Raw genomic sequence first — 14,190 nt, forward strand, 5'->3', positions numbered from 1 at the left:
GAACAGCTGGTCTCCCTCGGATGCCCTTGTTGAAGACATAAAGAAGCAGATCCTATTACTCCTCACTGGCCCCGTGGGAGGCAGCTGAACGACATGCCAGCCTCTGGCGTGGAGAGCATCCGCCATCGCGGCCTGCCTTTGGGGCTCATGGCGGATGCCCCCAGGCCCCCCGCCCAGGATGGCATCTGCAGCAGCATATCCCTGAGGGACAGCAGCCACGCAGGCGGGGCCCCCAGCATTTCCGCGGCTCTGGAGAACGATGGCCTGACTTTGTGAAGTACCCCTCCCCCTAGGTCCTCTGAGAGCGAATTCTGCATGGGCTGCCTGGTTTCTATTCCAAGTCAGACCACCCAAAACGGACTCTCCAAAATTGGCAGAAATCTGCCCAGCCCTTTTCCTGTGATATGGTAATAAACAAAAATCCACGCTGCTTATAAACAAACACACACCGATAAGATGTGAGCAAGGCCGTAATGGGGCTGTGGGAAGACTGGGGGAGGGGGCAGACTGTCCCCAGAGGGGTGCTGGTGAAGGGGGTTCCAGGCAGGGGACACACAAAGGCTGAGGTTTGAAGAGCCCAGGGCTTGTTTGATGCAACTTTTAAAAACGAAGTATGGCTGCATTCCAAGGTCATTTTCAAAGTAAGAGCCCAAGTATGGGAGAAAAATTACATAGCGCACAAGCAAATCTCAATGGAAAAGGAATTCCCAGCCAATGGCATGCCTCTACTAATAAGTATTCAGTCTTTGTGATTTCCTGGGAAGCCCTGGGAAGCTCACTGTAATGAAATTAAGCCTACGTGGAAAAGTAAGAAAACACACCGGACAAATTAGGTTTTCTTGAGCACCCCGTCATAAGGGTGAACATTTATGAGCCCTTATGGGCGGCCAGGAATGATCCTAAGGATTGTTCAAGAATGGTACTGCCTGACCCTCAGAGCGCTCTGGGAAGCCTGAGTCAGACTTCTGTTGCAGGAGTCAGGGAGCCTCCGACGACGAGGCCAGGCCCACCCACCTTAGCCCCCTACACCCCTACTGTATGTCATGCTCGGATCGGGCCCTGGGCAGCACCTGGCTGGTTTTGTCCTCCCTGGAATCTGTTCGTTCCTTTCTCGGTGCATTTATTCAACAACTATTTTTTCTGCACCCGCTAAACAGTACCAAGCATGGTTTACACATGGCGGCCCCAGTAGTGAGCAAGACCGGGGCTCTTAATGAATGTTGCATTAGGGTGTGTTAGGACCCGTTAGGGAAGACCACATGTTTCAAATAACCCCGTGTTTTCATCTCTCATTAAAATTTTATGGCACCACAGTCTCTAACTTTAGGAGAAAAATGGGGAGCAGAAGGCTCCCTGTTTCTCATGGTGCATGGATAGAAAGCCTTGTGAGGAATCTTGGGGGAAGGTCACCGGGGAGGGGGCTGCCTGGAGGAGGTGGCATTTCAGCTGGGCCTCCAAGTGTGAACAGGACTGAGTCATGCATAGAAGGGAGCGGTAAGGGTCTATAGGTTTGTGTTTGGCTGAGTGGTTCTGTCATCCTCTCCCTCTGAGTGTCTGGTTTTTTACTCGTGTTTGCCTCTTGTCCATTGAGTTGGGCCATGAGTCTAAGAGATTCACTGAGGCCCGTCTCCCGCTTCTCCTTAGGCTGACCCATACCGGCCAGGGAAGCCCGAGCTTGTGCCAAACTAGAAACACACTACGGGCAGGGCAGAGGGAGTCCAGGAGGAAGGAGGCAAAGCTACCTGTGGGCCCTGCACTGTACACGTTCTCATTTAAAATCTAACCGTCCCGGGCGCCTGGGTGGCTCAGATGGTTAGGCATCTGCCTTCAGCTCAGGTCATGGTCCCAGGGTCCTGGGATCGAGTCCCGTATCGGGCTCCCTGCTCCTTGGGAGCCTGCTTCTCCCTCTGCCCCTGCCCCCGTCTTTCATGAATAAATAAATAAAATCTTAAATAAATAAATAAATAAATATATATATATATATAAATATATATATATATAAAATCTAACTGTCCCACCATGCAAGTTGCAGGACGCCCGGTTAACAGTCGGAGGAAACTGAGGCTCAGAGAAGTCCAGCAGCGTGCCCTGGATCACAGGGCTCAGAAGCGCAGGCAGTGGTGATTCAAATCTGGGTCCGGCCAGCTCCGACAGCCTGGCCTTGCCCAGATGCCTGGCACAGAAGGGAGATGGAAGGAGAGAGAGAGAGGCTTTCACTGACCCCAACACCCCCTTCCATCCTGGTGACCTCCCATGAGGCCCCCAAACGCCAGCATGTCTGACAGCCGGGTGGGTGGGGGACACGTTGACTGTCACTTCACCTGTAAGGGCACAGGTAACCTTGTGTCTGAGCTGACACTTTTAAAAGGACGTTCCTGGGAGAAGATTTCTAGCTGTTTTAGTACATGAAGCCCAGATCTCTTACAAAATTGTGCGTAAAGGGGGCTTCCGGGGAGGGAGAATCAGCACATCCTCACCCCCACCTCTAATGCCCAGGAGAGGCCCACTGGCTCGAGGGGAAGGGTGTCCGAGAGACTGATGCGGGGCTGGCCTTTCCACCTAGACCCCCGCGGAGAGCCCCTGGGCCACAGGTGAGGGAGGGGCTCCAGCTTCCAGCCTCCAAAGGAGCCGGTACAGGGGACCTCCTGTCATCTGGGGCAACACATTCCTGCCAGACCTCAGGAGCCTCAACAAGATGAGGGCACCCTGCCTGGGCCCCAGATCCCACACCCATTGCCTCCTGAGTCTGGTGCAGGACCCCCACTCCCCCCACCCCACCCCCCAACGCTAGCAGCAGCAGGAGAACAAGAGGCTCTCCTTTGCCCCCCTCTCTTTTGTTGAGGGCTCTCGTCCGGGGTCCCCCCTCCTACTGGCCCCCTCCCCGCTCCTCTCCCCAAGCCCGGTAATTGCTGAGTGAGTGGCTTTGAGGAGCTGTTAAGAGGCCCAGAGCTGGAACAGTCCCCTGATTGCCTGGCGGCCTGGCGGGACTGCCCCGTGAAAGGTCCCCTTTGTGCTGGGTTGGTTACTGGGAAGCTGCATTCAATTACCGAGGCCCGAGTGAGAGTTGAAAGCCGGAATGGGCGCCCCGGGTCCCCCCTCGCCTGCTTTCTCCCCTTCTCACCCCACCCCCATGCAGAAAAGAAACAGATGTTGGAGGAGGTGGCGGCAGAAGAGCAGTCGCTGAAGCAAAGCACCCCCCACCCCGGCTTCTTCGGAGAGCTGGGGGTGGGGCAGGCCCACCTCTAAGCCCCTGCTCCTCCCACCACAACGCTTGCTTCCGCTGCTTTTCTGTGCGGGTCAGGAAGGCCGCCCCACAGTGTCCCGCACACAGTAGGTGCTTAACAGTTGGTAGCCGTCAGACCCGTGATGATGTGCATGAATGGGCTTTGGGGTCGGGGCCCCCCGGGAGGGCCAGAGAGGCCCATCCCCACTCTAGTGATGCTTTACTTTGGAGGGGAGGGCAGAAGCTGAACATCCTTCCCCTTTCCCGGCCGCCTGAGCACTGAGTCACCTTCTGTGACCCCAGCTCCTTCTGATCCCTCCTGGGGGGCAGCTTCCAAGCCTTTTTCACCCTGTGACCTGCAGGCATCTACCCATTTTACAGACAAGGATAATGAGGCTGGGAGAGGCCAGGTGATAGGTCCAAACTTAACCTAGCTAGCAAGGGACAGAGTCAGAACTTGGCCACACCACAGTCATCTCCTCGATTCTCATTCACTCTGGGTTGGGGCCGCAGTGACAGGGACTCCCCTGTGGGGCTAGCCAGAGTTCTAGAACCTCTAGCGAGGATGCTAGCAGCTATTCAGGCCAGTTGGTGGAGGCCCTTCTGGAAAGACCTGACCCATAGGCAGAACTGTGGGGTGGCCCTGTCCCATGCCCCGCACTTACAGACCCTTGCTGCTCCTGGACCAATGCCGCCGCCCCTCCCCCCCCGCCCCGCCACCCGGCCCCCTGCCTCATGGCATCTACCACAGCCTGCTCAGACTTCTCCTGCCTCTGGGCCGCCACCTCGCAGCCCCAGGCCTCAGGTGCCCAGCCCTCAGCCCCCTCCCCATGCTTGGCATATGGAACCCCTGTCTGTACGGCCCCTTTGTTCCCTCCTGGGCCGGCAGCTGGGCAGTAGGCAGGGAAAGGGGCTCGCATTGTGCTGTTCTGCGTCATGGGGTGAGCAAGGGACTTTCCATTGTCTCTGGCAGCCAGTTCCGCTGCCAAGAGGACTGAGGTCCCGGGAGGGTGTGCAGAGTGGTGGTAAGGAGAGCAGCCAGGACTGTGGAGGGGTGAGGCGGAGGAGGGGAGGGGCCGGACAACAGAAATTTGCAGCTCCGGGAGGGAGTACGTAATCCCCGCTGGGAAGGCAGAAGGGCTCTCGTTCCCATCTCCAGACAGGAGGGGGGGTCGTTCAGAGCACGTGTGGGCTTTGGAACATCCAGCAGATCCAAGTCCCTCAGTTCTGTGTGTCTCAGGGCGAACCCTCACCCTCTCTGCGCAGTCGAGAGAACTGGGGTTCTCCGTACTCATGGTGTGGTAGCAGCCACCGTCCCGAGGTGTGAAAGTTGACCACAGTTTCCTGCCGCCTGGCAGAGTGCCTGCTCCCCGGCCTGGCATTGCTACAGTTCTGTACTTGTAGCTCTTTCCCGAGAGGGGCTCGATGCCCTATGGAACTCTGGGCCCCTGAGGGCAGGTGCACCTTGCACTCCCCGTGGCTCAGACACCTTGCAGCAAGGTCAACAGCTCTCTGTCTGCTCTACCTGTCAAGCGGGACACACACACGTTTGCTTTGGGCTCACTGGGTTTTCTTGCTGCAGTTTTTATCCGAAGTAGGTTGATCAAATTTATTGCCTCCGTGTATTCGGGCCGGGACGTGGTAACCTGACGGAGGCCTTCGGAGCTGCATTTCCCTGAGAGTGTACCGTTCACTCAAATCAGAGCTTGTCTCTTCCAGAGCGTTCTAAGGGTGTTCCCATCTGTCCTCTTCTTTGGTTCTCAAAACAGTGCTGGGAGCCGGGCGTGGGGGAGGGGCGCTCGATATTTTTAGCTCCCCGATTCAGATCCGAACCAACGAGCGAATGCTGTTTTACTTCACAGCCCAGCCTGACTCTTGTCTCCTGCTGATTCCCCCATAGGCAGATGAAGCAATGGTGGGACACAGAAGTAGTGACAATTTTAGGAATAATTTAATATTTTGCATTAGGAGAAAAAGCCACAGGGCAGTCATCGTGTGAAATTCGGACCTTCTGTTGATATTTTTTGCATGCTCGTTTTATAACTGAGGGTTGCTTTTATTCTGGATCACACATGGGTGGGCACCAGCATCTCTCTTCGGTGCCAGGAGCCTCTGCAGGTCTGGCCCTGGCTCGGTCCCCAGTCACACTGTAAGTCAGAGGTAGACCAAGGTTGGAACTCAGTATATCATGCGCGAACGTCTGTTCTAAAATGTAGGTTTTGTTACGATCGGGGTATGGTAAGGCCAGTGGATCAGGAGATGACCGCCCTCGAAAAATCGAATTTTTCACAGTTCCCCTCTACTTGGGAACATCACACCATGCAGGGACATTTTGGGGAGGCATCAGGGTCCCCAGGAATCAGAGGGAACAGGAGGAACATGTGGGCAGGAGCCTTCATTGCGGGAGCAGGCTTGGGTTTGTTTGAATAAATTCAGTGTGCTTTGGGGTAGAGGGGCTGTCCCTTGGTTGTCTGGTACCCGGCCCTGGGGTGACAAGGGACAGGGGAGAGTGAGTCAGTGTGGTAGGAAAAGGCATCGCTAGCTGCAGGGATCGACCAGCCCCAGGAGCCCATTGCCTCTCCGGAGTCAGCAAGGCCTCAGGTGTCAGAGCATCAGAAATACAGCAAATGAAAAGGCAGGATGAATTCAATCTCGAAAACATTACGCTAAGTGAAAGAAGCAAGGCCCACAAGCCACATACTGTACGATCCCACCTGTATGAAATGCCCAGAGTAGGTAGATCCTCAGAAGCAGAAAGCGGGTCAGTGGTCACCTGGAGCGGGGGCGGGGAAGGAATGGGGAATGAGGGTAGAGGCTGATGAAACTGTTCTGGAACCACACAGAACAATGGCTGCACAACATTGTGAATGGACTAAAAGCCACGGAACCTTACACTTTCAGATGGTTAACTTTATGTTCTATGAATTTCCCCTCAATTGAAAAAAAAAAAAAGGGGGGGGGATTCGAACTCAGGTCTTCCGAGTTCAGATTCACGTCAGGTGCCTGCAGGCCGTGTGCCAGCCCCACGGTAGACACTTCGGCCCCACGATCCACTCCGAAGGCAGGGGAGGTGGGCCCAGCTTTGCATCGGGCCCCCTTGGCAGGGAGGGGACGGCGGTGGCCCCCGTCCAGGGCTGGGGAGATTCAGACCGGGGCACCTGCTGCCTTCCAGCCCTGAGCACGCTGACCTGGCCCCTCGGGGCCCCTGACTCCCCGATTTCCTGTCCTCCCAGGGAAGCGACAGTGAGTACGAGGCCGACCCGACCCACCAGAAGGCCCACTCTTTTGTCAACCACTACATCAGCGACCCCACATACTACAACTCGTGGCGGCGGCAGCAGAAGGGCATCTCGCGGGCCCAGGCCTACAGCTACACGGAGAGCGACTCGGGCGAGCCGGACCCCGCCACCGTGGCCAACAGCAACAGCACCCAGCAGGGCAGCCTCTTCCGGCCCAAGGCCAGTCGGACCCCAACGCCCCAGAACCCCCCGAACCCCCCGAGTCAGCAGACCACCCTCTACCGCCCCCCCAGCAGCCTCACCCCCGGCTCCCGGGCTCCTATAGCAGGATTTTCCTCGTTTGTTTGACGTCGGAAGGGGGAAAGGAAAGAAAAAAAAAAAAAAAAAAACGGCACCAAACTCCCCGTCCGCCCCTCCCCGCACTGCCTGCCAGAAAACAAAAACACCAAGAAACCAAGTCAACTTTTCACCTCCTGAGTTTATTTTTCCAGAGATTCCAGGGCCAGCAAAGCCAGTGTTGAGAAGGAGGAGAAGGAAGCCATGAGGGAGGCTGTGTATGGCCGGCGGTTGGTCGGCTCCAGATCGTGGGGTTCGCCGATCCCTTTGCACACTGTGCTCAGAGTCGGGGCTGCTGGGCCGGGCCTGAGAGAGGTGGGGGGGCGGCGAGAAAGCTGAGGCCAGGAGAGCTGTAGGGCAGCGTGCTGAGGGGACAAGAAGCTTCTGGAAGTCCTGACAGCTGCCCCTTCTGCGTGTGCTGGGGCCCTGGGCCCACTGCTGGCTGCTGGTGTAAAAGGCTGGTGTGCAAGGCTGGGCATCCCTGGGGAGGGCAAAGCTCACCTTCTCTCTCTGCACCCGCTCACCCCTCCCCATGCATCGCTGGCAGGCCTTGAACAGACAGACAGACGGACGGACGGCCCGGCCCCCTGGACTGCTCTTCACACTCTGCTGTCCCCTCCCCGGCTCAATGTCTCCACCAAGCATCTGGTTGATTTAGAAAAAGGAAAATAACAAAGGGGTGAGAGTCTGCCTAGCTAGCTTTTTGTTTCTTATACATTCTTTTTATGGTGAATCCAAGGAAGAGGGCCCCCGGCGGCAGGGGGGTGGGGGCGCGGCGCGGGGAGAGGCCCCCACGGCACTGCTGAACCCAGCTGTGGCTTTACTTGAATTCACTTTCCTGAGCACAGACCAGGAGAGGTGAACCCGGGGGGCAGAGGTACAGGGCACTGGCCAGGCATCATTGGGATAACGGGCCCTAAGGCAGGAAATGAAGAATGTTAAGAAAGAAGCTTGACTTCTCTCTTTCTTCCCTCCTGAAAGGAAGCTTCTTAGACAAGGAAGTTCGGCAGGCACAGGACTGGGGAGCTAGGCAGGGTGAGGAATGGCCATCTAGGCAGACACACCCCTGTCCCTGGATAGATCCCTTCCTCCTGAGACACACACGCAGGTCCCCCATGCACTTGCAGGGAGAAGGGTCTAGAGATCCTCTCCAAGACAAATCCCTGTGGGTCCTAGCCAAAGGGGACACTCACTCCCAGATGTGTGGTCCCTCTCGCTCTCAGCCCAGAGTGATCCACATCTAAAACACGTCCCCGCCCCCCCCCCGCCGCCAAGCACAGGGGTACAGAAGCCCAGTGGGGTGAGCCAAGCCCCTGGTCTAGAAACCAGAGCTTCCAGAATTTGCCCAGTCGGCCCAGCACCCGGTTTACAAAGAGTCAAAGACCCAAGCCCCCAGAGTCATGTGTTCCAGGCTCTGCTCAGCCTCGCTCGCCAGGGCTCAGAGCATGGAGGGGCCCTGTCCAAACTGGACACGGCTCCTGAGATGCACGGCCAGGCCGGCGGATGAGCAGGTCAGATGGGACCAAGGACCAGCATAGCTGATGGGAAGCAAAGCTTTTACACACAATCTGCTCCAAGGAATGTTCTTTAAAAAGGCCACTTGCAGGGGCCTGAACCTCCCCCTTCAGCCCCCAGATGAAGGGATTGAGGGTCGCATTCCCCAAGTGCCCCGGGCGGGCCCAGCCCCGCGGCCAGCCTCGCAGGTTTGGGCGGACGGCTGCCTCCGGGAGAGGAGAGGGTCCGGCGGGGACCTGTTCAGTTCCGCGTGGGGCCCTCCGTGGGACAGGGCTCTCTGGGGGTGCCGCACACAGGCCCCATCTCGGGGCTGAGGAACGGTTAGGGGAGGCCTGAGAGGGGGATTTGGGGAGCAAGCCAAGGAAGGCGAGGGTCTGCACCCAGCCCCACAGGCCGGCATCAGCTGAGGCGGGTGGGAGCCGGGCCAGGGGCCTGAAGGAAGGGCACACCTCCGCAAGCCCTCAGCCCCTCCGGAATCCTGGCAGAGGTGTCCGAAGCCAGGCCCAGACATCGGCTTCTCCGCAAGGGGCTCTGGGGAGGGAAGCTCACTGGCCCGGGCCGTGAGGACACAGGCCCGAGTTCTGCCCTGTACACACAGCTCGTATCTCCATGGTAGCACATAGGCTGGCGTGTGATCTCCCGCTTCCTCCTCCTTTCTCATCTCATCTTTTTTTAACCACCTCATCCTTTCCCTTATCTGCTGTGTGTTTAGCCATTTATGGAAGTTCCCAGTTTGCACTGGGGAATGAATTGAGCCCAGCGCAGGGGGGGCTCCGGGTATGTGTGTGTGGGGTGGGGGGACATGGGACAAGTGAAGCCCTGTGTGTGTGTGTGTGTGTGTGTGTGTGTGCACACGAGGCCACATTTCCTTTGCCTTTCATGGATCGCCTGGGGCACTGAGATGTGCGCCCTCCCCTCCCCGCACGCTTCTTCACGCCCACGCTGACACACCCATGCACACTCGGCAAGGTGCCCATGCACGCCTGGGCGCACACGCACACACATGCACAGAACACACATCCAGGTGTGTGTTCGCAAAGAGGCTTGCGATTCCTTCTGATGGCCGAAGCTGTCTGTCCCCCGTGAGCCCCGGGCAGCCGGGGTCCCTGCCACCCGAAGGCAGCTGGGATCTGTTGTCTCAGGGGGCGAGGACACTGCGCAAGCCAGAAGGCAGGCACGGCCCAAGGTGAACGTCCAAGCCCTCAGTCCATATCCACCCACCCGAAATGTTGCCCTGCCGCCCCACCCACATCGGGAAGCCCGGGTCTCCCGCCATGGAGCTCTAGAGTGCTTAGAGGACACGTCTGCCCTCGTTTACATATCTGTTGGGGCAGTGGAGGCTCTCGACAGCCCCGGCCAGACCCCCAGCCGCATGAGAACGGTGTGCTGGGCACTGCCCGTGGGTAACAGGGAACCTCCCTGGGCCGATGATGCTGGGGCCCCTGTCTGCGTGATCACCTGAAGCAGGTTCACAGCAGGACACCTCTGTGTCCTTGGCTCTGCCTCATCGTGCCCGGGAGAAGTCTGGGGTCCACCCAGCAGCCCGCGCCTGGGTCCCCAACGCCACCCTTCCCCCTCGCGGCCACGCCTCCAGGGTGCACAGCAGCTCCGCACCCAGGCTGCCAAGACGAACCAAAAAGCGGCTCCGGTTCCAGAAGCACCTTTCTCCCAGGGCCCCGGGGAGCTTGCAGATCCAGGCTGCCTGTCCTGTCCCTCACCTGACACTGCCGTGACTCAGAAAAAACAAGGACACTTCTGGCTGCTCCCGCCCAGAGCACCGCTGGCTCGAGGCCTTCTGTCTCTGCCCACACCTCCCTGGGCAGAGCTTTTAAATGTGCCAGAGCCTCCCAGAGCCCACTCTGGGCAGGAGCTCCCCTCACCTTCCCGTGGTGCCCATGGTGTGAGGGGCCGGAGGACAGGAACGGGGGCGACCCTCCCCCCGCCCCGACCCTAGCAGCAGTTGCCCGATCCGAGTTGCCTCTGCGTGGTCCTGCCCAGTGGCAAACCTGCCCACCACCCGGAACACACGTGCCCTCTCTTGGGACCACCCCCTTCTCTTTGTTTCTGTAAGAATAACCAAAAGCATTCAAACGTGTTACCTTTCTTTATACACATAGACTCCAAAAACAAAAACCAACACAAATCTTTATTTTTTGATTTAAAAGATACAATGAAAAATTATGGGGAGAGTATTCATTGTGGCAGGTGTCTATCTGTAAGAAAAAAAATATATATCTATATGTCATATAGCTTGTTAGCGGGTTTATTTTTTAAATGAAAGGTAAGAATGAAATTGATTTGAAATATATACCACGAGATGTCCCATGGCCTGTCAAACTTGTCGGTATTTTATAAATAAACTTTTTTTTTTTTTTTTTTTTTTTTGGAGTTCTGAAGCGACATTTATTCTTCTCCTCCCTGGAAGGTAAGTGGGAACCGCTACCCTTGCATCCTGCTGAAGCAATCCATTGTTAGCCGGGCTGTGTTTTTGCAGCAATAGGGGTCCCACTCACTTGCCTTCTCAATTCGTAGGTGAGTGGACATCCGTGCCTTCAAATGAAGTGCGCTATTTTATTTATTTTACGCTTTGAGGATAAGAGCCACCCAGATCACAACAAATTAGAGGCAAAACGGCACTGATGCATGACATTAGCTAACACTGGTGTGCCGTTCACCCTCGGCCAGACACTGTTCTTACCACTTTACATTGCAGACACTGTTCTTACTGCTTGACACTAACTCAGGGAGTCCTGACAGTACCTTCAGGAGGGAAACCGGATCAGGGAGAATTTAAGTGGCTTGCCCTTGCTAATTGGAAAAGCTGCGGTTTGTACTAAAGCCGTCTGGCTCCAGAGGCGTTCGCTGCCTCTGTGATATTTTAAGGCAAGTTCCTTGCCCATGTTCATCTTCATTCCTACCAAGGCAGCACCACAAGACCCTAATGTGGGTGTATCAAGAGCCACCGTGGTGCTTGGTGGCATTAACCTAGTTAGTCCCCCTGGGTTGAGAGTGAGGGCCTGAATGGCTGACTTTCTGAGTACTGCGGTATTACACGATCCCACATTTCTCCCACATCCAGTCAGATTCAAATAGAAAGGGAGCTGAGGACAAGCGGTGGGAATATTCATGAGAGGCCACTCCATGAGCAGACTTACTTTACAAAGTCGACTGTGTAATGTACATCAGACACTCCTACGGAGACTGCTCAACTAATCCAAACAATTAAAGCAGGGAATTTAAAAATCTACATATATACACCCTTGCATGCTATTTTTTCTTAAAACACACATGTAAATTCATTCACCAATCTGTTCATGTTGGGCCATGGCGTTTTTCTTTTCTCAAGAATGGGCTCCATACAGTTCTTTGTTGCTTTTCTTACATAAATCACATCTATCATGGATCATCAGTGAATTCTAGTCTGTTTCTTTAAAAGAAAGCAAAAATGTATAGAAATTATGGATTAAGGACTTGCAGTGTCCAGTTCCACGTGCAGGGAGCTTGGAAGTCGCCGCTGCATTTTCACCAGTGAAAAGCCAAGCAAACTGAAGAAGCAACGACAATTCATAGGTCTGTGAGAGATGGGAAGTCATGGGGCGTCTGGGTGGCTCAGTCAGTTAAGCATCTGCTTTCAGCTCAGGTTGTGATCCTGGAGTCCCAGGATCGAGCCCCACATTGGGCTCCTTGCTCAGCGGGGAGCCTGCTTCTCCCTCTCCCTCTGCTGCTCCCCCTGCTTGTGTTCTCGTGCTCTCTCTCTCTCTCTCTCTCTCTGTCAAATTAAATTTAAAAAAAGAGAGAGACAGGAACTCAGGGCAAACTGCTATGCCCAAAACACATGGGCAACTGCAGAGAATCTCTGGTAGAAACTGTGGATTGATGTAAAAGCAGAATCCTATATTTTATTATTCTTTCCCTATTTTTTCTACAGTGCTCGTTCATGACTAATATAGCACACTCATTTTTGCCACTTTAGTGCTTTTATCGAAGCAGTCAGCAGAATTTTCAAAGAAATAACTATTCTTTTGCCCTCTTATCCATTGCATCATATTTAATTAAATGATGTAATTACTATAAAAAGTACAACTGGCAAAAACAAGTTTGGGAACAGTGATAATTGAATCTTTATAAACATACAACTTGATTCAGTAGGAGCAGAAATACACGGGCACCACAGAAAGCAGCCTGTTAATAGCCTTCAGAATTCAGAGGCCTATGGGCATCCTCATGGTTGCAGAGAAAATATAGAGAATCAATTAATAAGGCTGGTCAGCTAAGCAGAAGTCAGAGGAGAGAGCTTCCATGTATATGATAGTACAGTGTATCCTGAACTTTATGACCAATTTCCAAGGTGATTAAGGGGTTTTCTCAAGGGTAATTTGGACTACACCTAGTCTTTACCTTACCCATAATTTGGACCCCAACTCCCACATTAGATGCAACTCCACTCCAACTGATTTGAGGATGTTGGGGTGAAGGGTCATAACCCAGAAGGCATTCTAGAAACTGGAGTCAGAAGAATGGGTTCTGGTTCTAGAACGGTCACTTGCAAACTTAAGTGCCTCTTCGTTTTCTCAGGGGAAACAAGCGATCTACCAGCAATTTGATCAAAGGATTGAAGAAAATAATGGGATTTGAAAGGAAGGATTTTGAACACCAAAAGGCATGTCTTTCTGGTGGCACGTTTGTTCTAGACCCAGGAGACGTCTCATTGTAATCTTTATTCCTCATTCCTTTCTAATCCCAGACTGGCTCCGCCCCTCACTGCAGCTGCTGAGCGTGGACTTCGGCTGCCTCCAGCGCCATTACCAAAAACAAGGCCTACCCCCCAAAAATGAGAAAAGTAAATCTGCTAAGAAGGAAGGGAGGCGGGAAGGGAAGGTGTTTTCCAAAGCCAAGGAGACCTGGTGGGAGGGCATATTCTGGCTCAGATTATACATCGTACTCCTTGGATTATACACAGTACTCCTTTCCGGGTAACCTCACCTGGAAAACATCAGGAAAAGCTCCACAGAATCCAGTGGACTTTCTCTCCTTAAAGCTCCCAGAGTGACTCACTGGGAAAAGCACTTTAGATTGGGGAGGTTAACCAAAGAGAAACCCACAAATTTCTGCTTAACCTAGAACTGGAGCTCAACCTTTACCAGCCTCTGCCACCTCATCTGTGGGATGGGTATAACTTCTGCCTCTTCCAGCATCGGATACCTGGAACGAAGCGTAGGGAAATAACCTCTCTGACAGAGGTGACCTCCAGAGATGCCCCCCCCAACATCCAACCAGCCCCCCAGCCCAGCTCCTCTGTCAGGAACTATCAGAGCTACTTTTTTTTTTTTGATTTCCCGATCTTGCTGGCAAAGCCCTTTGGCTATGAGGCTTGGCTACAGTCAGCAGGTGGAGAAAGTGGCTACTTACTATTTTTCTTTCCAGCATCCTAGCGTCTGGCAGGGATGAAGCAGCTGGCTCTGGAGGTTATGGGTTGGGAAGGGGGTTCTGTTAAGGTGCAGTGGCAGGAAGGTAGGAGGGAAAAGAGACTTGGGTGGGTGTAAGCACTCAGCTCCAGGGGGCTCAAGCCAATTGGCTCCATCCGACCCAAGATCGGCTGTCCCCCCCGCCACCTACTCCAAGGCTACCAGCACATATCACAACCACCATTCTTCAGTGCTCAAGGAAATCCAGGAGATCTTACCACTTCCCGCTTGGGGCCTGCTGGGAGTCTAGCGAGCCAATTGCTCGGAAGCCCAGCAGTGACATGGGAATGGAAACGGACAAGTAGTGTTTGGCTCACTTTCCCCCCAACATTGACCGTCCGGGTCAACCAGGCTCTTTGCACTGGGGTTTATCACTACTTAGCTAGAGCTTCAGCCAGGGCAGGAGTTACCC

At 54.6% G+C, this 14,190-nt stretch overlaps 1 protein-coding gene across 1 annotated transcript in view; it reads left to right on the forward strand.

The window, feature by feature from the left end:
* The window catches only part of SDK2 (sidekick cell adhesion molecule 2), a 133,413-nt gene extending 126,603 nt beyond the window's left edge, over positions 1 to 6,810 (forward strand). Inside the window, exon 45 of the mRNA XM_028112733.2 lies at positions 6,457 to 6,810. Coding sequence (XP_027968534.2) covers positions 6,457 to 6,810 — 354 coding nt within the window. The remainder of the gene's footprint in view (positions 1 to 6,456) is intronic.
* The last annotated feature ends 7,380 nt before the right edge of the window (positions 6,811 to 14,190 follow it).

Source organism: Eumetopias jubatus, unplaced genomic scaffold (genome assembly GCF_037043125.1).
Source record: "Eumetopias jubatus isolate StellerSeaLion01/CBP00866 unplaced genomic scaffold, mEumJub1_p1.0 scaffold_10, whole genome shotgun sequence".
NCBI lineage: Eukaryota > Metazoa > Chordata > Mammalia > Carnivora > Otariidae > Eumetopias > Eumetopias jubatus.